The sequence below is a fragment of the Mytilus trossulus genome, chromosome 2 (assembly GCF_036588685.1).
Source record: "Mytilus trossulus isolate FHL-02 chromosome 2, PNRI_Mtr1.1.1.hap1, whole genome shotgun sequence".
NCBI classification, from domain to species: domain Eukaryota; kingdom Metazoa; phylum Mollusca; class Bivalvia; order Mytilida; family Mytilidae; genus Mytilus; species Mytilus trossulus.
In genome coordinates this window covers 15,168,015-15,192,538 of record NC_086374.1, presented here as the reverse complement: position 1 = coordinate 15,192,538, position 24,524 = coordinate 15,168,015, and the positions used below count along the sequence as shown (strand labels likewise).

Sequence of the window (24,524 nt, the reverse complement as noted above, 5' to 3'; positions counted from 1 at the left end):
AAAAGTTACATATTTTAACGAAAAAACTTCTGACTTCCTCTTAATGGGTTTCATTGTACTTTGGCTAATGATATATGATATAAACTGGTTAAAGTAGGAATAAGTCTCTTGAAAGGTTGACATGACCGAACTTCCACCAGACAATAACATGGCCTTTGTTTTTTTGCTTAGTATCAATATGATGTGTCAAACATTTTCAGACAGATATGCAGAGTGTTTGGTTATGATGTGTTGTTACACCACTGTTAAAAAGGGGTGTGCTGACAAACGTATGTTAACCCCTTAGTTTACTTTTGTCCTCAGCAAGGAGTCTACAATACAGTAGTTGTTGTTGGTGGCTGTCTGTCTTAACGTTATTTGTTTATGGGTTTAGTTTACTTTTGTCCTCAGCAAGGAGTCTACTACAATACAATGGTTGTCGTTGGTGGCTGTCTGTATTAACGTTATTTGTTTATGGGTTTAGTTTACTTTTGTCCTCAGCAAGGAGTCTACTACAATACAATGGTTGTCGTTGGTGGCTGTCTGTATTAACGTTATTTGTTTATGGGTTTAGTTTACTTTTGTCCTCAGCAAGGAGTCTACTATACAGTAGTTGTCGTTGGTGGCTGTCTGTATTAACGTTATTTGTTTATGGGTTTAGTTTAATGTTAAAGCGTACTATATATTTATACGGTCTAGGCTGCTTATTACTGAAGGCCTTACGGTGACATGTATTGTTAATGTTTTTGTCCTTTAGTCTTCCTAGATAATCGTCTCATTGGTAGGCATACCACAACTTCTTATTTATATCTTCCATTATTCCATTATCCTATTTATTATACTCAATGCCAGATATTACAATGTATATCATAGAAAGCTATTTTTCTATCTTTATTTCATGGGAAATATTAATTAAAGCATCGGATGAATATCTGACACAACAATTTGTTTCAAAGTTTCAATTTTTACTGTAAAATAATAGTACTAATATAACCTTCACCCAATCCCAATCCTTTAAAATTATCCCACGTCAGAAATCTCGTCAGTTATTTTCTTTCCTTAATTATTTTGTTTTTACAAAGTTTATTTTCTTAGTTTTTTAGGGCTGTGTAAATTGCAAATCTTCGAATTCGAGCAAGACAAATAGAAAATGAACGTTTGTTTATCATGGAAGCTCGCATGTTAGCTTCGGAATGTTTTTATTTGATTTTGTTTTAAATTGTTCTCTACTTTAAGGTTACTATATCCCCATTTTGTTTACGCGCTTTACTATTCATTAAAATGATTCTGAAAAATTTCTACTTGGACACTGAATTCATACTGTGAAAGGTGTTTTTGGTGCAGACAAAATATGGTGAACATTATAAACCAAACAACTTTCTTTCAAAAGCACGTGTGCAGTAGCACACCTATCAAGTAGGTATCAACTTCAAACTGTCGTTAAGATTTTTTTTATCATTTTTTTTAATCTCGTCAAATGTGCATTCATCCAGTGCATCTTTCAATTTTTTCATAATTGTTTTAGACTGAAACTATGCATATCTCACAGCGATGAAGGTTTCTTTTCAGCAATTAATTTGTACCCTTTGAAATGCATCCTGAAGATTAACCTATATGCCTTAATTCATTATTTATATGCATATGGTTTGGTATATAAAAAGATTAATCTATCAAATTTTCAAATGCCTGAAAGCTGTATTTGTTTGGAGTAAAGAAAAAATATGTCGACTTTTCCGACATATGACAGCTGAGATTGTATCTAAACTGACAAGGTAGTAACAAACAGTTCCCAACGGAGAGTCAATCACAGAATACCAGCCAGTCAATATACTGGATTAACATACCACTGATTAACAAACTTTCCTTCATTTTGTCATTTTAATTCTCAACGATTCGACTGCATACAGAAGTTCGCCTAAAACAAGACCAATCAGTGACAGTTGAGAAGAATCAATTTGTATAATTGCTTAAAGTTGACTAGGTCCGTCGGTGGCGCTAATATTAGGTAAATAAACGATTTATCTAATATCAAGCTGAATATAACGTGACTTCCTTAGGCAAATTCGTAAAGCAGAAATATTTGATTATTTCGTCTTATTAGTAACTCCGTTATCCATAGATATAAAATTGATTTCCATATTATGATTAAAAAGTAATCACAACATCTCAGACCTTTATGATTGAGTATTTAATATAAGTGGTCGTTAATAGTAACTTACGATACACCTAATTGCAAGACGCTCATGATGCTTTTTACTTTATGTACTGTTTTAACTTTAAAAAAAAGGTAACCAAGAAACTGCAGTGAGGTATATTGCATATTGTTTTGGTCAATGATGACGAGGTTCAATACAATTGTTTTTTGAGATACAAAGATGTCTATTTTTATTCGACACAAAAAGGGAAAAACTCGGCTAGTCTCGAAAAGCGTGCTAGTTCTAAAGGTCGTACAAATAAATTCTATATTTTTCGGCAATGTAGATATATATTTCGAAATTTGCATGCGTTGGAATTCTGTGGTTCGCGAAACGATCTATTTTTTTCCCTCTTCATCTAAGTTACTTCGGTGGCCGAGTGGTCTATAGCCAGTCAACATTGAGGTTGTGAGTGCGAACCCCTCTCGTGCGGTGCACTCGACTCCAGTTTTCCTATCGAAGGTCGATAGTTTTCTCCGAACATCCCGGCTTCCTCCACCAACAAAAACTGGTCGGTACGAAATAGCTCAAAAGCGGTGCTTAAAAGTGGCGTTAAAGCACAGAAAATCATATCAAATCAAATTTATGCATTTTAAAAGTCGAGTTTAATTCAAAATCTTTCCTGTAAAGTTCAGCTTCAATTTTAAATAGGGAGTTTACATTAGTTTTTCCGTACTCTAATATTTTAGTTGATATGGCAACATAATTATTGTTTATATGGTATTTAAGGACATACGATACAGTTACAGGGAAGGTAATGACGTTTGTAACGTAATTTGTTATTTTCGCGACGTCAAACTGTGACATATCGGGAAAAGATGCATTTTTCGACTGATTTTTATCATTCAAACTGATTTAATTTGAAAACGAGTTCATGGACCCCTATTTTTCAAAACGGCATTTGGTTTCATTTTGCAGGGAGATTATGTGACCCAAATTTTTTAAAACTGTAAATAGAGGATTTTTTTAAATTGTTTTAAACATGCAGTAACAAATTACGTTTTTTCCTCAATTCATGAACATTTGATAAATATGAGTCATTTCTGAATATAAAAAATTGAATATTTTTTAAAGATATATATAAAATACAGAAATTACCGATTATTTAACAAAAAACAATTTGTTTTTATCTTTTATAACAAAAAAGTTATGTCTTTCTTTCGAAAAAGAAATTACGACCACAAATCTGAATTTCGAGCAAATATACAAAATTTCGACCTCATTTTACGCAAAAAGTAGCACATGAAGGGATATTTTTTATTACATATTTGAATTAATCGGGTAAAAAATAGCATATATGCAAATGTTCATGAACTTGTAAATACAGGATCAAAACTGTATCGTATGCCCTTAAATGTAATACGACTCGTTAAGGGCATATTTTTTTAATCTCATTTAGAAATTTTGTTAAAATGAAGTCTAAATGCAGATTTATAGCGTGTGGCTTTCACGTATCCAAAGCTTTAGTATTATGATATTTTCTTTTTTATAGAGCCTTTTTGATGGAATATCGATCAAACCTCAACTTTCAGGCACGTTAACTTCTAAAATAGTGTAATTTACGTTTAGTATCAGCAGTTTTGCACAAAATTAACATAAATCTTAACAGATTTGTAATTAAATTGGAGAAAATATCTATTTAATGTTGTCTTAGTGGTACTTTCAGTCTATATCGTCAAATGAAATATAATTTAATGACCAACTCTTTCATATGATACATTCGTTAAACGAATTTATAAGGATGTTGAGAAATTAATGTGCCATAGAACAAATTTCCTCATAAACCGCAGTCATTTTTGTATAATCATAATCCATTAATTACGTCCTTTCGAAATATACCCGAGTACCTTCTGTTTAATCGATAAAAAAACAATTCTTGTAATTCCATACTTCAGAAACTTGTATTTAATATCCCGAGGCATTGTGTTCTAGTAAGAACTGCATCAATTTACCTATATCTATTGCACGTTAATTATATAGGAGTATCACTGTTGGTACTTAATTGGTGAAATATTACAACTGTATCGTTGATATAGACGAAAAGCCCTCCCGAGTCTCTTTACATGCAGCAATTCATCTATTCAGAATTAAATCGTATTGCAATAGACATTAAGCATTACTATTACTAGATTTCCATTCATCTTACAATCCTAAGAGAACAACTATTTAATTTATAGCAAATCACTGACACATTCCTTGGGACTTTTTTTTCCAAAGGCTTCGATTTCCAAAGATGGTGAGGCTGTCATATGAAATCCAACTTGATAATGCAGTAATTTATATAATATTGTCGCATATCTATTTACTACAGTTCTTCTGTATGTGTTTATATCGAGCAAATAAACTTGATGTTCATCAAATATTTGTATAACTCGAATTTGAGAGCCTCGAACACGGCGAAACAGTTTGTATGCAAAATATTACTAGGTAATAGGGTAAATTACTCATGAATCTAAATATTTACAGTAGAACTTAAAACGTAGATGACAAAAATAGGATAAAGACGTAACGACTTTTAATACCGTGATGCTAGATCGGTATATCTCTTCATTGATTTGGTGCATACTGTCAGGCGAGCGGACCAAGACGTAAAGACTTTAAACACCGTGATGCTAGATCGGTATATCTCTTCATTGCTGTGGTGCATACTGTCAGGCGAGCGGATCAAGACGTAAAGACTTTAAACACATGCTAGATCGTTATATCTCTTCATTGATTTAATGCATACTGTCAGGTGAGCGGATCACATACATAAAAGTGTTCCGAATTATACATGTAATATACACATAAATAGATGTGGTATGATTACCAATGATAAGACAACTGTCCTTCAGAGTTCAATGAAGAGGATGCAAACAATTATTTTTTTATTTTTTTTATGTTTGTTTGGGCAAAATGATTATAATAAACATCGAATATAATGTATAATCATTGTCTTATCAATAATGTATATCCAATATGAAAATTTTGAAACTATCAAACGAGAAAAAAACATAGGCTTAATCTATGACAAAAACTTGTTTGAATTTATAAATAAGAGCATAATGATAATACTAAACATCGAATATGAAATTGAACTATTTATAATCATTGTCTTATCAATTATGTATATCCAATAGTTTCAAATTGATCTTGATCACAATATCATCACAAACCAGAAATTAATTTAGAAAAGTAACACATCTAGAAAATGAAGGTTGCATATTTTTAAATTGTTCTTCAATAATCTTAAAGGGAACCAATGATTTATCTACTGTGCATTCTGTGATCAGTTGGCATCTATCATACGTTATCGAGAGAGTAACCCGACATAATACACACACATACACACACACGAAACACACACACACAAAAAAAGAGTATCTAGAGTCGTGAAAACATACGGTCTTCAACAATAGTCAATTTCTAAATTGACAGAAGTTTTAAAAAATATGAACAAATTATCATCTACTGATCAAATTCTCAAAAGGGCAATATTATCCCAATAACCACCTTAAACTGTTAATTAAAGAACACAAACATTCAAAAAGCCACAAACAAACCATGTACCCCTGTATATGATTACAGTATAAACGTTTTCACACATGCATGGCAGTAATAGTTATACACCGAGGGAAAGGTATGTCTGGATAAGAAACCCCGTCGGCCGGAGGCCGTAGGGGTTTCTTATTTAGACATGCCGTATCCCGAGGTGTATAACTAACTTACACCCCATTCTAAACTCTATATTGTTAACATTGATTATAAAATGAAAAAAAAACCGATAGCATATATTTTATTGACAATATCAAACCATTATTTATAAGATTCTTTTGTTATTACATGAAAACCCATTAGTAACCTTTTTTGGTTATCTTCGTTCACACTTTGACAAGTGAGTATGTTTTACCAATGTCAAGGTTGTTTTGCATATTCCCAATAAATCCTTAGGGTGATATGGATCAGCAGGTCAAGGTTGACCGTATCGTGTATTCATATTAAAAACAAAAAATACGTCATGCTCCTTGTATGCAGTTGTCAATATGGAAGGGTATGAGACGGACGACATTTCTTAGCAAGCGTTGGATTTGGTAGATGAGACTAATTTAAAAGATGAAGGCAATATTATAACCCAAAGTACTTACCTGTATCAGTTTAATAAAGGTAAGCATAACTATATTTTCTATCTTACGGTTTTATGGGGGAAAAAGCCCCCCCCTCTTCTCGAGAAAGAATAAACATTTATATTCAGACCTACAAAGGGATGAGTGTGTCTGCAATAGAAACCCGACTTCCAGGCACGCTCAGCATACACAGATACAGATTTAATATTTCGTAACTCTCTCTTTTGCGGAAGAGGGGCTGATCCAGCTGGGGTTCCCAACTGAAAAGAAAGGGGCGGGGGTTCAAATAAGTCAAATACATTGATCTTTTAAATCTGGTCCAACCCGCAGAGCCCCTTCCCCGGAATGGCCACTGGATAACAGGGGGGGGCGAGAGTTAGAATCCCCCCTTTTTATAATAGAAACATATGACTGGGATAAAAAAAAAAAATACTTTCAGCAAAGGAGTAATTGAAGGATTTTTTTAATTTAAAATAAATGCTTAATTTTTTTTTCGCTATTGGAATTTCCTTAAATGTTTTTTTTATTTCTTGAAACAATTTGTAGTGAACATTGTACGTAATTTCTTGTGGTCATGCTATTTAAAGAATACTCAATTTCTAATGTTACGAATAACAATGGACTTTGTTTGCGGGATGTAGAAGCAGGGGTTTCCAGAAACCCCGCTTGTCACAGCCTGTGGTCAAAATCCATTGTTATTCGTAATAATAGATCTATTCCATTTACTCATGTTTCAAAAATAGAAACTTTGAAGTATAACAATAGAGCTGGGGTGTAATATTAAAGAATGCTAAAGAAGGTTTTTTTTTTAAATACCACTCAAATTCAAATTGTTTTAAACCGAATTCTTGAGAGAGAAAAAAACGCGTTTTTGTTTACTCATGCAAAAAATCATGTAATTCGAAGTGTTATTAAACCTTACTTTTAAAGTTCTTACTTCATTATTTTATTCCGATGTGAGTATTAATTTTGTATTTCAAATGTTGAATAGTTTACTAGACTTTGTCTCGAGCGAAGCTTATCAAGGTTTACTAAGAAACATGTTTCTTGTGCAAAGCAGATTATATTACATAGATTTCTACTGTCTCCAAACAATACTCCGTGAAATTAAAAAAGTTCCAATAATTTTTTCATCAAGAATTTCATTTGCATACCGTAATGAAAATGACAAACGTATCAAATCGTAATGATTTTCCTCGCCGCCAATGTATGCCTATGCATTCAGATCTCGTACTAGTGTATGTTGTAAGAGCCATTTTAGACGAAGGAACATTCAATATATTCTAATATAGAACTCAGAGATTAATAAGGTGCATCATTAAGTTCATTTAATAACGGTATAATACAATAAAAAAACAGCCAGAATAGCCGCCATTAATTAATCTCTTTTGTTATGATGGTACTTGATGAACAGTCAGCTGTTTTACTTTCTTCTTGTAAAAAGGAGGCATACACATTAAAGATGACTATCTTGATGAAGTACATTTATTGTTCCTGGTAAATGCTCTTGCATTTTATACTTCATATGTGTTAGACAATTGATTATTTTGAATGCGCTAATGCATCAAATAAAATGACCAGAAACTTCAAATTAACTGTATCTGTCAAAATTCTGTCTGAAACATCGTAAAGATAGTTTTAAAAGCATTGTTCATTGTATTTTATTTCAAGAATCAGGAAACTAAAAAAAGTTTCAAATTACATATTAAGTTGTTTTCATCTTTATACTTATGTACTAGACTGATTAATGATGTCCGTTATCTAAAAGAAATAAAACCCTCCATATCAGTTTTGGACATATTCAAATTAAACAATGAGGCAATTTCAAAACCATTCTGGTTTTAATTGAAATAAATTTGCTAAAGTACAAGCATGTCTTTTAAAGTACATATCGTCAAGCTGTCAAAAATGAGTGTTCTTCCTCTATGGTGTTAATTAATGTTAGCAAAGGCACAGTTCAATATCGGTTGTATTTAAAGGAATAATATCCTTCAGAATATGTCCGATCATGCTTTCTGTGGTCTTCTGTCAAGGAATAATATCCTTCAGAATATGTTCGATCATGCTTTCTGTGGTCTTCTGTCAAGGAATAATATCCTTCAGAATATGTTCGATCATGCTTTCTGTGGTCTTCTGTCAAGGAATAATATCCTTCAGAATATGTTCGATCATGCTTTCTGTGGTCTTCTGTCAATTTAGAATGATTTGACGTTAATTCTGGACTTATTGAATCTGTGGATAGTGACTTTGACAGTCAGGAACAAATGTAGTAATTAAACAGCTATAAAACATGCTAGACTGGATAATGAAGATTGATTACATGTATTAGTCCTAACTTGTCTTCTAGTATGCTAATGGGCAAAATATGTCGGATATATGTTATCCGAAATCTTATGTTTCTAGGTGGTATAAATGGACCTTTTTTGTCTCCTGAAATTTTATGTTTTCGGGTACATCACCGACACAATTTTTTCAAGAACCCCAAATCACCACTTCTGAAATTACCGTGCGGTATAAAAAATAAATTTTCTTGTTTTATAATTAAATTTACCTTAACGGCATGCGAACTATAAAACAAATCCAAACTATTTTACTGGGAAAACTTCGTTGTTTACTTTGTTTATTTTATAGTTTCAAAGAGACAACAACACGACCAAAGAGGCCAAAGACACCAATGCGCCTTCAACACAACGGGGAAACTCCCGTGTTCGAAGGCGGGCTTCAGATGCTCCCTAAACAATAATGTAATTTACGTAATCAGAGAAATTGAAGCCACTCCAAGCATTATTAATATATGAATGCATGGATCTATTTACAGTAAAAAAAAAATAAGGACATGTGTTGTGATGGCAAGTACAGAAAAACTGTCCACCAAAAACTACACGACAAAAATAGCATTATGTATGGTTGCCAATAAGACAACTATCAAACAGAGACCACAAGACAAAAAAATGGATGCGTGGTATGATTACCAATAAGGCAACTATCCACCAAAGACTGCAGGGCAAAAATCAAGACATGTGGTATGATGACTACTACAGTAAAAACTTTTCACCAGAAATTACACGACAAAAATAACAATATCTATGGTTGCCAATAATGCAACTATCCAACAGAGACTGCAGGACAAAAAAAAAAGGATACGTGGTATGATTACCAATTAAACAACTACCCACCAGAGATTGCAGGACAAAAATCAAGACATGTGGAATGATGACAAATACAGAAAAAAACATCCAACAGAGACCACATGCAGGAAAAATAAAAGCTACGTGGTTTGGTTACCAATAAGACAACTATCCACCACAGTGAAATGATTTTAACAAGTGCAGGTACCCGTACGGCTTTAAGAAAGATAGAACATTATGATAAAACACAAAATGCATATGATAACGACACCAGTGTTGAAGACAGGTGTTCCATGAAAAGGATTCGTAAGGAACGCGCAATTCGTGAAGCAAAATACGTATTACAAAAAAACAAAAGAGCTCAAATAACGCTAATTTAACCAACTCGGTTTTTGTGGTTTTTTTTTTACCGAAGAACCTGTGGTCTACATATTATACCAAATAATCAAATCATGCTATTGCCAAAGTCATACTCTCGAAGTAGATTAAATATCCTCGGTGTAAGACAATCAAACAGAAGTGATTCTCAAGTGTAGTACTTCAAGTGTATGATTACATAAGTTACGTATAATTCCTTGCATTCTTTATGAAAAGTCCGTCACATACATTCTAGGTCAACAGTTTAGAAATAAAAATACTAAAAAAAAAATTTAAAAAATAAATAAAAATCATAATGAAAGTTTACCACTACAGAAATTCATAAACGCTTATAATAACTATACTAGTAATCTCCAACTTTGTTTTAAGTGGAGTGTCTATTAAGAATGTGTGTACCATGTTCCGGATACTACAATATGAGTTGTGACGAACATTTCAGGAGCAGCGATATCAACCCAGTTGTATTGACATAGTCTTTATCAGGCAAACCGTATGCACTCCAAACTCATTTGTAAAGACATACAAAGATAAAATTGAGAACGGAAATAGGGAATATGTCAAAGAGACAACAATCCGACCAAAATGCGGAAAAACAGCCGAAGGCCACAAATTGGTCTTCAAAACATCGAAAAATTCGGCATCCGATGGCGTGCTTCAGCTGGCCTCAAAACAAAATTGTATACAAAAGCCCATTTGTTACGTTTGCTGCATAAAAAAATGTCAATAACTTTCAAAGGTTAAACAAAGTCGTTGCTTTTATATCTCAATAAATCATTTGGATCAAAAATAAAATGCAGAGTGCAAAGTGCTATTATACTGTATGCAAAAGTTTTCTGTTTAATGTAATAGTAATAAATAACACCCTGTGTAATAACATGTTGTAACATGACTTTTAAGTTTCCCTTTGATCCTCGAGGGAGTTAACTGCTGTTATGTAAAGAGGTGTACATTATTGGATGCTTTTTATATTATTGCACTATCTTACCACCTGTTGACCGATTGTATAGGAAAGAAAAGCATGGGAGGAGCTTCATTCAGTGCATTCAATTTATCAGAAGGCACGGGTAATTGCACTGTTTAGCTAGCTCCTACCAATTTATTTAAATTCAGAAACAGAAAATAAGACGTTTATTCCAAAAAGGACTAAAATTTAAATACAGAGGCAAGGTTGCTTTTCTTGATCAGACATTTTCATAATTATCAGAAATACCAAAATATAAATATAAATAACTGACGAATCGTTTGCCCTTCCAACTGTTACTCCTATTCCTGGAAACCTAACCCATCGTAGGTAATGGATACACTGCATGGTTCAAGTCTGGCTTTTTTTGTGTGGGGTATCTGTTTTTCACTGTGTGAAGAAAAGTCCTCTTAAAATGTATACCACTGGATGTTCAATCATATCATTCATTTTGAACGAAGTCGTCATTCTCCTTGAACAGAGTATGTTACAAATATTTGTCAGTGGGCATTAAACAATAAACAGTTAGATACAGATGATGCTGCTATCCACCAGATACCAAACAACGAGGATGTTAGAAATTATAGGCCACAGTTTGGCCTCCAACAATGACCATATTCAGTTATAAAAGAACCCTTGTACGTCGAAAAGTAAAATAATTCAAACGATTAAAAAACGTTCTGATGTACAATAAAACGAATACAACACACAGTTACCACAGGCAAACACTGGATACTAGGTCATAGGAATAGAAATAGGCTTGGAACAGGTACATACAGATATATGGAAGGGCTTAGCATATTTGTGAGCAAACTTTAAAGTATCCACATTTGTAAATTATGAAATAAAAATACGGGACGGGTGTTATTTTCGTATTTTTGTATTATTGGTATATTTTGTCTCTTACTGTTTATATGTACATATTTGCTTAATATTACTCTGCTTTAGAAATAAATTAGTTTGAATTGGTTGCACAGAAACGTGTACAAGCCTGACCAACACCTCCAAATCTCCGTATACATTTCTTTAATATTGTTGAGTAATAATCTCACACAACATAAAACCTCTGATACTGGACGTAGTTCGCGTCAGAATAATTGATTTGAATTTGTATGAAGTAATTTTAATATTAATTTGGAAATCATAATTGCACTTAAATCACAAATTATTATTTCAGTTCATTGAAGAAAAAGAAAAAAAATACTCAATTGAGACCAAACTTAAACCTCTTAACAGATTATTATTAAGAACGAGAAACCGTAATATAAAACTTCATTAAATGTATTATTTGTTAATTCTAGCTTTTGATTCTTATAGACAAAAATCCCACTGTTATCGCGTGGTAATCTTTATGTACCTTTCAGACATAACCTTCACTATACAGATAATAATATCATACTCAGAATTTATTGTTACGAGATTAAAACTATTTGAAAAAATATCAGATTCTGAACATTATTCGGATTTAAAATGTCTGTGCTATCATTTATTTTTTAAGCAAACAAGCATTTGAAAGTAAAAACGAAAACATACACACTCAAAATAAAATCGAAACCGCCAAGAAAAATAGCGAGGTTCGATCAGTCGATTGCCATAAGTAGGGGATAATACGGATTAACCTTAAAATATGAATGACAACTAATTTAGGTTACGGTGACTTTTATCCTTGTTGAAAATTAAGTCCTACACGGTTTTTGTTTTATCCTGCAATGAAATTTTTTATTGTACAAATTACAGATCCTTGTATACCAGTGGTATGGTGACTACAATAATAAAACAAATCAAAAACAAAAAACCCAACAAGTCCTTTCTCAATTGAATAAATTGTCGTTTACAAATTGTTTTTCTTTCAAACTGCTGATAAGCCTTCAAGTGTGAGTAAATAAAATTTCCTTTAAACAAGTTAAAGTCGGTCCTTGGCCGATTTATCAATATTGGAATGTTATATTCGTGTATATCATCCCATTTTATGTTTTTCCATCACATAATGTAAGAGGAATTCAATAATCATCATAAAATACTGTTATTAATATGTCACTTGGATTTTATACAAAAACTGCAATGTATTGTATGTTTTAGTTATTGGACGAATATAATATAGTCTCTTTATAGATATAGGAAGATGTGGTATGAGTGCCAATGAGAACTATCCATCCAAGTAACAATTTATAAAAGTAAACCATTATAAGTCAGTATATAGACCTTTGGCTCACACCGAACAGCAAGCTATAAAGAGCCCTCAAAATTACTAGTGTAAATCATTCAAACGGGAAAACCAACGGTATGATCTATAAAAAAACCCGAAAAACGCTTATGAACCACATAAACAGAGGACAACTACTGAAAATCAGATTTTTGACTTAGGACAGGTGCAAACAATTGCAGCGGGATTAAATATATGCATTCTTATCTATATCATTACAAGTTTCTAAAAAAACATTAAAAATATGTCTGATTCTTAAGACAGTCATGTTGGAATACCTTACACAATGAATTTGCTTATGTACGCAATAGGTCTTAGTTAGAAACTGCCCTTCTGGAATATATATGTCGACCCTGGGTTTTTGTGGTGCGGCATGTTAGGTTCAATCATAACTGTTCTGTGAAATGTTATTGGACTCCTGTTAGTTCGTCTTTAAAAAAAAAATCACTATGTGTTTAAATGCTTAATTAAAAGATAAGAAATACCGCAAACAACAGTGTCGTTATGATCAGTTTTCTGTAGTGTGACCGGAATACAAACTATTATATAAGACAGCTAAAGTATTATGCATACAATAAGAGCACTGGCGCGACTTTGTTTCCAGTAGGAAATCGAATGAATATTACAAACTCTAGACAACCTTTCATATGCAGAATTTTTACTCATAAATAGTGAAAAAAAAAACCACATTAAACTTTAGTTGAAAAAGGCAAACTAACGAGAATTGTGAATAAAATTGAAAAACTGCCCTTCTGGAAAATATACATGTAGGTCAACCCCTGGGTTTTTGTGGTGCAATATGTTGGATTCAATCAAACTGTTCCGTGAAATGTGTTTAGGGCTGCTGTTAGTTCGTATCAAGTTTTGTTTTTATTTTGGCTATTATGTTTGAATGCTTATTTAAAAGATAAGAAATACTGAAAACAACAGTGTCCTTATGACCAGTTTTATATAGTAAGTATACAAACTATTATATAATACAGCTAAAGTATTATGCATACAATAAGAGCACTGACGAGACTTTGTTTCCAGTAGGAAATCGAATGAATATTACAAACTCTAGACAACCTATCATATGCAGATTTTTACACATAAATAGTGAAAAAAACCTTTTTAACTTGAGGTTGAAAAATTCAAACTAACGAAAAAATAGACTAGAATTGAATTAAAATAAGCATAATAAACGTCGGCAAATTCTTTGATGGGTTAACATGTGAACACATCGAATGAAAAAGTATACGTGCATAGGAACTGTAAGAAAATATTAAGTGATTTTTTTACGATATAAGAACTATAATCTCGAGTGAAAGGGAAACTTATCAAAAAGTAGCACAAAGTTGTAAAATTTATTATATTCATATCTTACTGATGTCTTTTCATTGTGTTAAGATAATGGTTACATTTCATTTTACCCTAAGTGAATCTGGGAAATATTTTTTTGATTTCAAACACGAAAGTATTCGATATTTATTGCTGTTGATTTTTACTTTTTTTTTGTACATGGAATACACTTTTATTCGTATGTACTATATATAAACAGTTTGGTTATAATTGCTTTTCAGTAATCACTGCAAAAATTAATTATAAAATTATTGCCGTGACAAATAAATGTCTATACATGTTTGTACAGATCTGTTCGTTTTTTTAAACGACTTAAACTTTAGCAGTTTCTCCTATGCAAAAAACAAAACTTATTCTAAAACGTCCTATATACAGCTTATTACACTACATAAAAAATGTAAATATTTCCTACAATCTCGTTATCTTTATAATTTCAAAACATATGAATTTGAAAAAATGAAGAGAGAGAGAAAAAGAAAAATAAAAGAAGTGAGGTGTGGATGCTTTCGTTTTGATCATCAGACATTTCTCACATGCAGATCGTTTTATTATAATAGAAATCTTTATGTTCTATTAGGTAGAACGATCAAAAACCTTTCTAAATATTCGTTTTCTTGATCTTGTTCATATGTTAATCAGATACACACATTTCTGCCATTATGTTATTATTATTCTATTACCATACTTAACAGCTCTAGACCAAAGACAAACTTCAACCAGAACTTTGAAACTTAAAATGTAATACGTATGAAGACAAACCAATGTAGGTCTCTCAAGGAACACCACAATAAAAGCACATTGGAATATAATTCAATTTGTACAGCCGAATATTATCCGTATACTTAACCAAAAAATGTTCTTGGTTTCCCGCAATTCTAAAATAGCATGCCGAATGAAAAATGTAGATTATGGTTTTTTTTCTCATAAATAATATTGGTACTTCACCACCATACACCAAATTTGTATACTGTACAGTAATGGTGATCAATTCTGGTAATTTAATAAGTCATAGATATTATTAAAAAAAAAAGGTGATTTTACAACTACTCTAAGACTTCAATCATTATAGATAACTTACAAGTTTCAAATCAAAGTACATGAATTATCAAAACAAAAAGTTTTCCAGTCGAAGGTCGGTTGTTTTCTCTGAGCACTCCGGCTTCCTCGACAAATAAAAAATGACCGACACGAATTAGCACAATAGTACTGAAAGTGAGTTCAAACACCATTCAATCAATCAAAACCAAACATGTTGTCAACAACCAATAATGCATTTGTCGTTTTTTTTAAAATATAAATTTGGAATAGCACGTACCCCCGTTAATAACCAGATGCATAAGCAATAATGAATTACTAAATTTTCAATGACTTTTACAAAATCTTTGAATCATTGCAACTTTTTTTACTTCAGTGTAATCAATCATTTTGGTTAAAAACCAATATGTTTTAATAGTTATTAATATAAATAAACAGTTTATAGAAGCTTACCTGGGTCTGATCCGAACAATAAATAACACAACTCCATTCCAGTAAAATTCCAACTTGAAACATTCAATTTACCAGATAAGTGGCTATTATTGAAATGTGTATTGTTTTTCGGAACAATTCTATTATGCGGGTATAAATTGAAAACTCCCCTTTTTTGTGTTACGTCACTACCAGCAGTGTTAGGATTCGATTCCACGTCGTTAATTTTACAATTCCCCGGTTTTAAGAGCAACGCATGTATAAATAGCAATACTGATATAATGGAATACGCTAACCGTTCGTTTGTATAGCCATACAACATCTTGCGATCAAATTTAAAAGTTTTTGAATTACTTATTTCAATACAATTAATTCGAGCCAATTAAATGTAACATATTCATCTGGTATTGTTATTATCAAAATTTAATGATATTCAATAGTGTGATTAGTTAGTAACAGGTATGTAATACGTTTGAGTTTTTAAGAAATTAATTTATAATCCAATTAGTGTAATAGGGATAAACAATTGACAACACGTGCGGACGGTCGACAATTAAGACGTCTTTCCACTAACTGTCTGTATGATGAAGATGTCTATAGAAACTTGCAAGCTTCTTTTTTACCACAAAAAGGTTGGTTATAGAATTGGCTTAATACAATGTACGTCATCACCCTATGTTATTAAGTGTCAATTATTCACTGATGTCCGGTCCTATAAATATCAATGTCTTGTGTTTTATCGCCTTCAAGGACCACTATTACCGAGGAATGATGACAAAGTCTCAATAAGCTGGTTATTTTAATAGATAATTCTCAGCAATACAGATAAAGGAAGACAGCCTTCAATTATTATAAGCAATTTGTCATGGCTTTCGAAGTTTTCATAATTACACTTATTTTGAACAGTTTCAATCTCACAGTATGGAAAAAGATATTTAAAAATCCTAAACAAAAATTTATCGTCAGTGCATAAACTAACATCTAAGCCACAGAAAACTTTTTTTTCTCTCTTCAAAATCGGATAGTCAAATTAATTTTTATATTCAAACGGATATTTTGCTGACTGATTTCTTTTCCAATTAGCAACATGATATGGTGTCATCCATAATAAATAATGATCCTGACTTTTTATATAGATGATAAACGACTAGGTTCTTAATTCAAACCAAGAAGGTAACATGCCTATTACTAAATCTTACTAAGTCAGTTCTCAATACATTTTATACAAAGCTGAACAGCTGTTGTTGTCCTTGAATGTCACTTTTCAATTTCACGTTTATAATGAAATCGATCAGTATGAGCAACTGGTTACATATATATCAAGTTTAACTTCATATATTACAACATATTCATATCACTGTCCGAATCGTATATCATTGTTTAAAATTGCCAATGCGACAAAATTCGAACACGAATTTTAAGACCTTATCTTTAATAATTACATGTAAAAAATTTAAATTAATTGTCCATTGTGTATGATATTTTGTGACAAGACAGAGTTTCGTCCAAACACGTTTAAAATGTCACTTCTCCAAAACAAATACAAACGTAATGAGATTGCTAGCCACTTAATCCGTCGTTGTATAGAGACCCTTATTCCAGAAAGAAGTAAACCTATTTCTTGAGTTTAATATTCATTACTTTCTGTTATTGAGTGGCCATTGTAGCCGGGACAGCTTTGTCAGCTAAATAAAGAAAATATGTATAATATTCATTGGAATCAAGGCTACAGAAAATCATGTGATTGAAATACAACGACGAATATTGCTGCTAACGAAGTCATCTTAGTACCCAATCTAAAGACACTATATTTTCTTCATGCCAAGTTTCTGCCTTTGATGAACATTAAAACTACAGCATTTTTTTCTATTTTTTGATTAGCATAATTGAATCAAGACATGATAAGATCTATTTAAACACCGCTGTTACAAAACTTGTCATTTTGCTATGAATTTGTGTATTATACGTGTACAGATAAAATGTGTTATGACCATTTGTATCCGTTACATCTAAATGTCACAGATATATTACATAATTTATATCTTGATGCAATTCAAAATTTAAACACCATTTATAAAAACATATCATTTTGTAATGATTTTGTTTGTTAGATGTACAGCTATTATGACTATTTGTATGTCGAAACCGAATTTTTTATATATCACAGCTTTATTATAAATCGTGGTATGGTTTTCAATGATATAACGAGACTCCGTTTGGCATTAAACGTTTCAACTCGTATACTATACTATAATATATATAATAGTATACGACAAATTTAGTATAAAAACATTTTAATGGAGATAGCTTTAAAACTGATAAATACCCCGCCACCACCCAGTCTGTAAAGATACTAGGTTTATACCATTTTTAAACTGGATCATGATCTCATCGTAAGATAACATACATTTAGATGTGTGGAATGTATGAATAGAAAGTTACGTATTTAGGGTTAGAACCAAGGACTTTAAAAATAGTGACTGCATGGCCAAAATTCAGAAGTACATTTATATTGAAGGTCATGTACAGCCGTTTGTTCCGTTATTAATAGGGGAAATTTGTCGTAGACTAGTCGCATGCGCAAACAATGTGTGAATGCATGTACAGTGACACTGGTATCCCTTACGATTTAATGAAATACAGAGAAATAAACCATACGTTGGCGCCTGTTAAAACGTTTGAACCTATTGCAATTGTTTGGACCTGTCCTAAGTTAGGACCAGTTGTTCAGTTGTTGTCGTTTGTTAGTATGGTGCATAAGTGTTTCTCGTTTTTATAAAGATTATAGACCGTTGGTGTTCCAGTTTGAATGGCTTTACACAAGTCATTTAAGGGTTCCTTTAAAGTTTGCTTTTTAGGTGTGAGTCAAGGCTCCGTGTTAAGGCCATTCTTTGACCTATAATGGTATACTTTTACAAATTGTGACTTGGATGGAGAGTTGTTTCATTGGTCCTCATACCACCTCTCCTTTTATCATCATACATCAAAATACTGTGTTTGGATTCGCGACTGACCTCTGAATTGTCTAGAATATTTACTACGCAAGTCTGGTGGTGACCCTATAATAATGTGGCATCCATGATGAGTTTCTACAACCAATTAATTGATGCCACTGCTTGTAGATGTTCTCGGGGGGGGGGGGGGGGGGGGGGGTCCGTATCAACTGCCCTATACTGCTGACATCGAATATGATAGACGCGATACATGTTCTGTTTATTTATATAATAGAAGCATCAATAACAAAGGTTTTTCTAACCAATACATATATGGACTAAGCCACATATATGACTCTTCAGTTTTGTAATTAATCTGTCCTTTCAACTGTTTTGATTGAAGTTCCACTGACGAGTCTCGCGTACCCAAATATTATAAGCCTGGTAATTTTGAAGTGTTTTTACAGACAATCATACAATGAAACTACACGAAAAGCATCGAAAGACTAATGAAAACTACATTTGTATATTGCCTTATTGACAGACTTATTCGGCGCTCAAACAGTGCAATCGTAGTTGCCACCGTTGACGTCTCAACAGTTTGAGGTCGAACTGAATCCAGCCGAGGAAGAAAAACGTACAAATACAAAAAATGTATATATATAAATCCATGTATATAACAGATAACGTTCGAGAAAGAAATCACATAGTATTATGCAGAATGAATATGGAAAATTGAATAAATCCAATTAGGGATAAATCCGTTAAAACGTGACAAGAACATCATTATCTATATGTTTGGTACTTATGCAGAAGATGTTTTTAGCGATACTAATTTTCTTGCTATTGACAAATTGTAGAATAAATCGTACATATATATCAAGGTCATCTTTCAATCTTCAACAATGATTAATGTATATAAAACCATCCAGCTTCTAACGATTCATAGCTTATAATACGATTTGGACACTTGTCCATCACTGAAGACCTAACGATGACTTCTTTGTTTGTTTACTTGTTTTGATTGGTTGCTGTTTATTGACATTTAACCAAATCTATTTGTTTTGTATGCATATATTTGCCTAACTTTTGTATAACATTATAAAAAAATCCTTTCGCCATCACTTTGAAAAAACGCCATGCTATTAACATAAATACGCACACTTTTAGATAGCTTCACCTTTATCATGGCCTAGTTGTTTTAAATACGATTTTCTTTTTAATTTGTAGTTTGAAGTAAGTTTTCAGTAATACTGACCAACAATGAACTTCATCAATCTATATACAGAAAGACCAACAACCTGATTGCTTGACAAGATGACGGATCCTAAATTGAAAAAATATCCATAGATCTCCAGACAAATATTTGAATAAATGATTAATGCACGAATTGTCTAAGTAATGCTTCACAACGTTTTGCTAGGTTTAAGTTGCAAAATTGGAGTTGTCAAATGTAATAAGAAGACCCAAAGGTGATGCCGTATTAATCATCATTGCGAGTGTTATTAATTTGAATATTTGAATTAGGAGTTATTAAATAATCATACTTATCATCTGTCATGTACAGTATAAAATGGAGAATGGAAATGGGGAATGTGCCAAAGAGACAACAACCCGACCATAGAGCAGACAACAGCAGAAGGTCACCAACAGGTCTTCAATGCAACTAGAAATTCCCGCACCCGAAGGCGTCTATCAGCTGGCCCCTAAACAAATATATACTAGTTCAGTGATAATGAACGCCATACTAAACTCCAAATTGTACACAAGAAACTAAAAGTTAAAATGACACAAGACTAACAAAGGCCAGAGGCTCCTGGCTTGGGACAGGCGCAAACATGCGGCGGGGTTTAACATGTTTGTGAGATATCAACCCTCCCCTATACATCAAGCCAATGCAGAAAAGTAAACGCATAACAATACGCACATTGAAATTCAGTTCAAGTGAAGTCTGAGTCTGATGTCAGAAGATGTAACCAAAGAAAAAACAAAATGACAATAATACATAAATAACATCAGACTACTAGTTCCTTTTTATCGTTATTTTTTAAATGAGGTTCAGCTGAGACGATTTTAGATATATAAGTTCATATGACTGTGCAAATGTTTTATTCACTCATCCTGAAAGTGTTCAATTTGAATTCATCTTTATATTACATTTACCACTTGAGATTTTTAACCTAACCACTTGTACACGAAGTTAGCAGATGTTCATACCCTACTTCGTAAGTTTTGAATTAGAAGGAGGTCAAAGTAAATTAATTGTATATGTGCAATTCTTTTCATTGTTACGTTGTAATGTTTCGAATGGTAAAATGCATTTGAAAAGATCGAGTAAACCTGATTGAACATATTAACCTGGCTCCAAAGATTGACCGTTACCTCTTTAATGGAAATTAGCTGTCAAATTCGTGTTCACCGATTTAACTCAAATTCTCATATTTGATTTATAACATACAAAAACGTACATCCAAATTGTAATAAGTCTGAAACAAACAATTAACAATGCATAGACTTGATACTATATGTCAACATTTTGTGTGTATTTTAGTCTAGATGCCATCTAACTTTCCATCGAGTTGACCTCCGTAGACTGCCGACGATCACATAACCCGATATAAATATAAACATAGATATAAATAGATTGATACCACGTGCAATTGTATATTTCTAGTTCTGCAGGATATTACGTTGTATATATATATATATATATAAGAACGTTTGATTGTTGTTTGAATCAATCAACCAAAAGGTTCACCACATTTGTTACACTATCAAAGTTGACATTCTTTTTCTTTTGATGACTAAACACGGATTAAAATGATTTTGAGTAATAAATAATATATATATGATAGTAGATATATATATATATATATATAATAATTATTTTCTGTGACTGTATCTTACATTAATTTGTAGGATCCTTTACTATAGATAATTTAGCTGATCTGTAACAATAACATCTTCATGCCTTATATATCATGTACTGTAGTACGCCGCTAGATTAAAACTGACGTGGAAAGGTAACATATGGCCACCGACAGCTCTTTTTTGTGAGCCCAGGTGGTCGTGTGGTCTAGCGGGACGGCTGCAGTGCAGGTGATTTGGTGTCACGATATCACAGTAGCATGGGTTCGAATCCCGGCGAGGGAAGAACCAAAAATTTGCGAAAGCAAATTTACAGATCTAACATTGTTGGGTTGATGTTTAGACGAGTTGTATATATATATATATATATATATATATCGACAACTCGTCTAAACATCAACCCAACAATATTGGAATGTATAACGTTATACAAGTGGTGAGACTTTAATAAACTATTGAATATATATGAAACTAAAACAGGAGATCATATTTGGACTGTTGCTCAGATCAGACGCACCTGCATTTGCACTATTAAACTTCCAGGACTATAGTGCGCTCTAACATGCAATTCTAAGTATGTTGAAATGTTCAGCACAAGCGATGATGAAGTTTAGTTTTGACACGACTTTCCCTTTACTTAAACTTAAAAAACAAAATTGCTATGCATGCTTGAAAATTCAGATGATTTAATATTAAAAAAATAGTGCTTTAAAATTTCCCTAAACCTCCAGAACAAAAAATCACAGTATTTTTAATTCAGCAAATCACATGGAGTTCACACATTTTTTATTAATATTCACTCTTTTTCTCTACATTTTGAATACAGTTTTTTTTATAACAACTTTAGTTATATGAAAATAAAAGCAATATCTGAATATAAAAAATAATATAGATTTCACCCTTAAAACCGAATAAGAAAAAGAATACTCAGTAACACACAAACAAGATGTTATAGACTATTACATTCCGTATCAAAGTACGTTATCTTAAATGCGTTTCATTTAATTGCTTCATCAAAACAAGTAATTATGTTGTATAAAAGTAATTTCTATCTCGTTGAATTAATAGGACTTTACTTATAACTGTTATTACCCAACCAGCCATTGCCAATTACGTGAGATATTATATCTTAATTTTTATGGAAAAAATAAGTATACTGTAAAAGAATTGAGGTATTGCTTAAATAAACCAAAAAATCGCTTTATGTGCTCAAGAATTATAAAATATAACTTGACAAAGATAAGTATGCTACAAATAAATTTTAATCGAAGTTTGAAACGCAGCTGTGTGTTTATACTTAGTAACGAATCGAATGAACTTTATTTAATGTTTACAATCTCCCAGAAATAGTATTTATGAGAAAAATTAATGGAAATAATAACAACTAAGTTTTTAAAGAACTTTTCATTCTGCATCATTTATATTTGTGCGGAACGGAAAATTATCTATAAAAATATGGCGGTGTTGCTTAAGTATCCCCCCCCCCCCCCCAAAGCTCGGTTATATATGTAGTATTACACGTATCTACATTATCGACACATTGTTCATACTGTTTTATGTCATTGCTGATCTTTACACAGGAACAATATTTTAATGATATGTGTAGTAGTATATATACCAATTTTCATATTGCTCTACTTCGCAGTTCTTGAAGAAACTGGGACGGACATTTCATGAAACAGAAAGACGTGTACGGATGAACGATAAACTTCACGTAACATGCCAACACGAGGCTTAAATGCCTGACGCCAATTTTCCGAAGTAACTGCGAAAAATAGTGGAAGAAATGTGTATACATGGCTCTTTTGTGTAAGAATATTACAAGTATTCGTTATGCAAGATTTGTTGACTAGCCCAAGCAAATGAAAACACCTCAAACAGAAAATCATGTCCAAATGAAGCATGTAACAAAATATAGGGATGGTCTGATATTTAGTTCCTGAAAAATTCGGTAAAAATTACAAGGTACTGACGGACGGACAGACAGGGATAAAAAAAAAACCTGCTTCAGAGCAGCAACATAATAACGCAGCTAACAATCAAAGAGCTCATAGCAAAAAGGCATATTATGGTATATATGCCTTCCGGCAATGATTTGCTCCGAATGTTAAATCCGTCTCTTCTAGTAGGCACAGTGTAGATACTATTCTGTACGCTATCCGGAAGTCGCGATTTTCGAAGCGAGGATTTCAAACTGGCTAACAGAACGGTTTTGTTTTGGTGCTTTTTCTCATCATTTGTTTACTCCTATATCTATAAAGTGCTTTGCACATCTTAAATGTATGTATAGCATCATAAATATGAGTATTTGTAACAAAACCATGCAGTAGAATATAAAATATACGTGTGCATCAACGACCAACTTCATAGAAAAAAGTGAAATCGATTGACAATTATGCTCTCGTAGTACAAAGCAGTTAATCTTTTATTGCAAATATTTGCATCAGTTTACAGTTAAATATATACTGTTTCAATATTCCTACCGTATTTAAGTAGAATGTTCGTATTTCAAATAAAAAACATGCTTTCCTTGAGGATCCCAAAATAAATTACTGTACGATCAGTCTAAAACTGACTGTATTCTAGTAGCGATTTCAGATGTTTCGTCTGTATGACCAGTCGTGATTTTGAAGGAAAAAAACAACGGCAATTTGAAGGTATATACGTGTCAATGTGATATTAGGATTGTGTCCATGGAACTATAACGTGTAATTTCTTTCATTAGACAATACAAATATATTTCTGATGATTTTTGTAGACGGCAAAATAATTATAATTTTGTTCCGTCAGTCTTACTTAAAATCAAATGCCTAAAAAGCAATACATGATTCGCTTGTAGACTTTGTATTAGTGTGTCGTTGCAGTTATCTGTTTAACTATTACATTTTTAAAGACTTTTTACACCGTCTGCCGTTGACCAATTGTGATAACATACATCAAGCCTGTCTCTTTTAAAATGACAAAAATA

At 32.3% G+C, this 24,524-nt stretch overlaps 1 protein-coding gene across 7 annotated transcripts in view; it reads right to left on the bottom strand.

The window, feature by feature from the left end:
* Positions 1-24,524, bottom strand: part of LOC134706573 (corticotropin-releasing factor receptor 2-like) — a 117,505-nt gene that overhangs the window by 30,325 nt on the left and 62,656 nt on the right. Inside the window, exon 1 of one of the 7 annotated variants that reach the window (XM_063565617.1) lies at positions 15,777-17,113. The exons of 5 other annotated variants lie outside the window; for them this stretch is intronic. In XM_063565617.1, coding sequence (XP_063421687.1) covers positions 15,777-16,077 — 301 coding nt within the window. In that variant the 5' untranslated portion in view covers positions 16,078-17,113. Of the gene's footprint in view, positions 1-15,776; positions 17,114-24,524 lie in introns of those variants that run through there. One more of the 7 variants, XM_063565616.1, reaches the window with a different exon arrangement.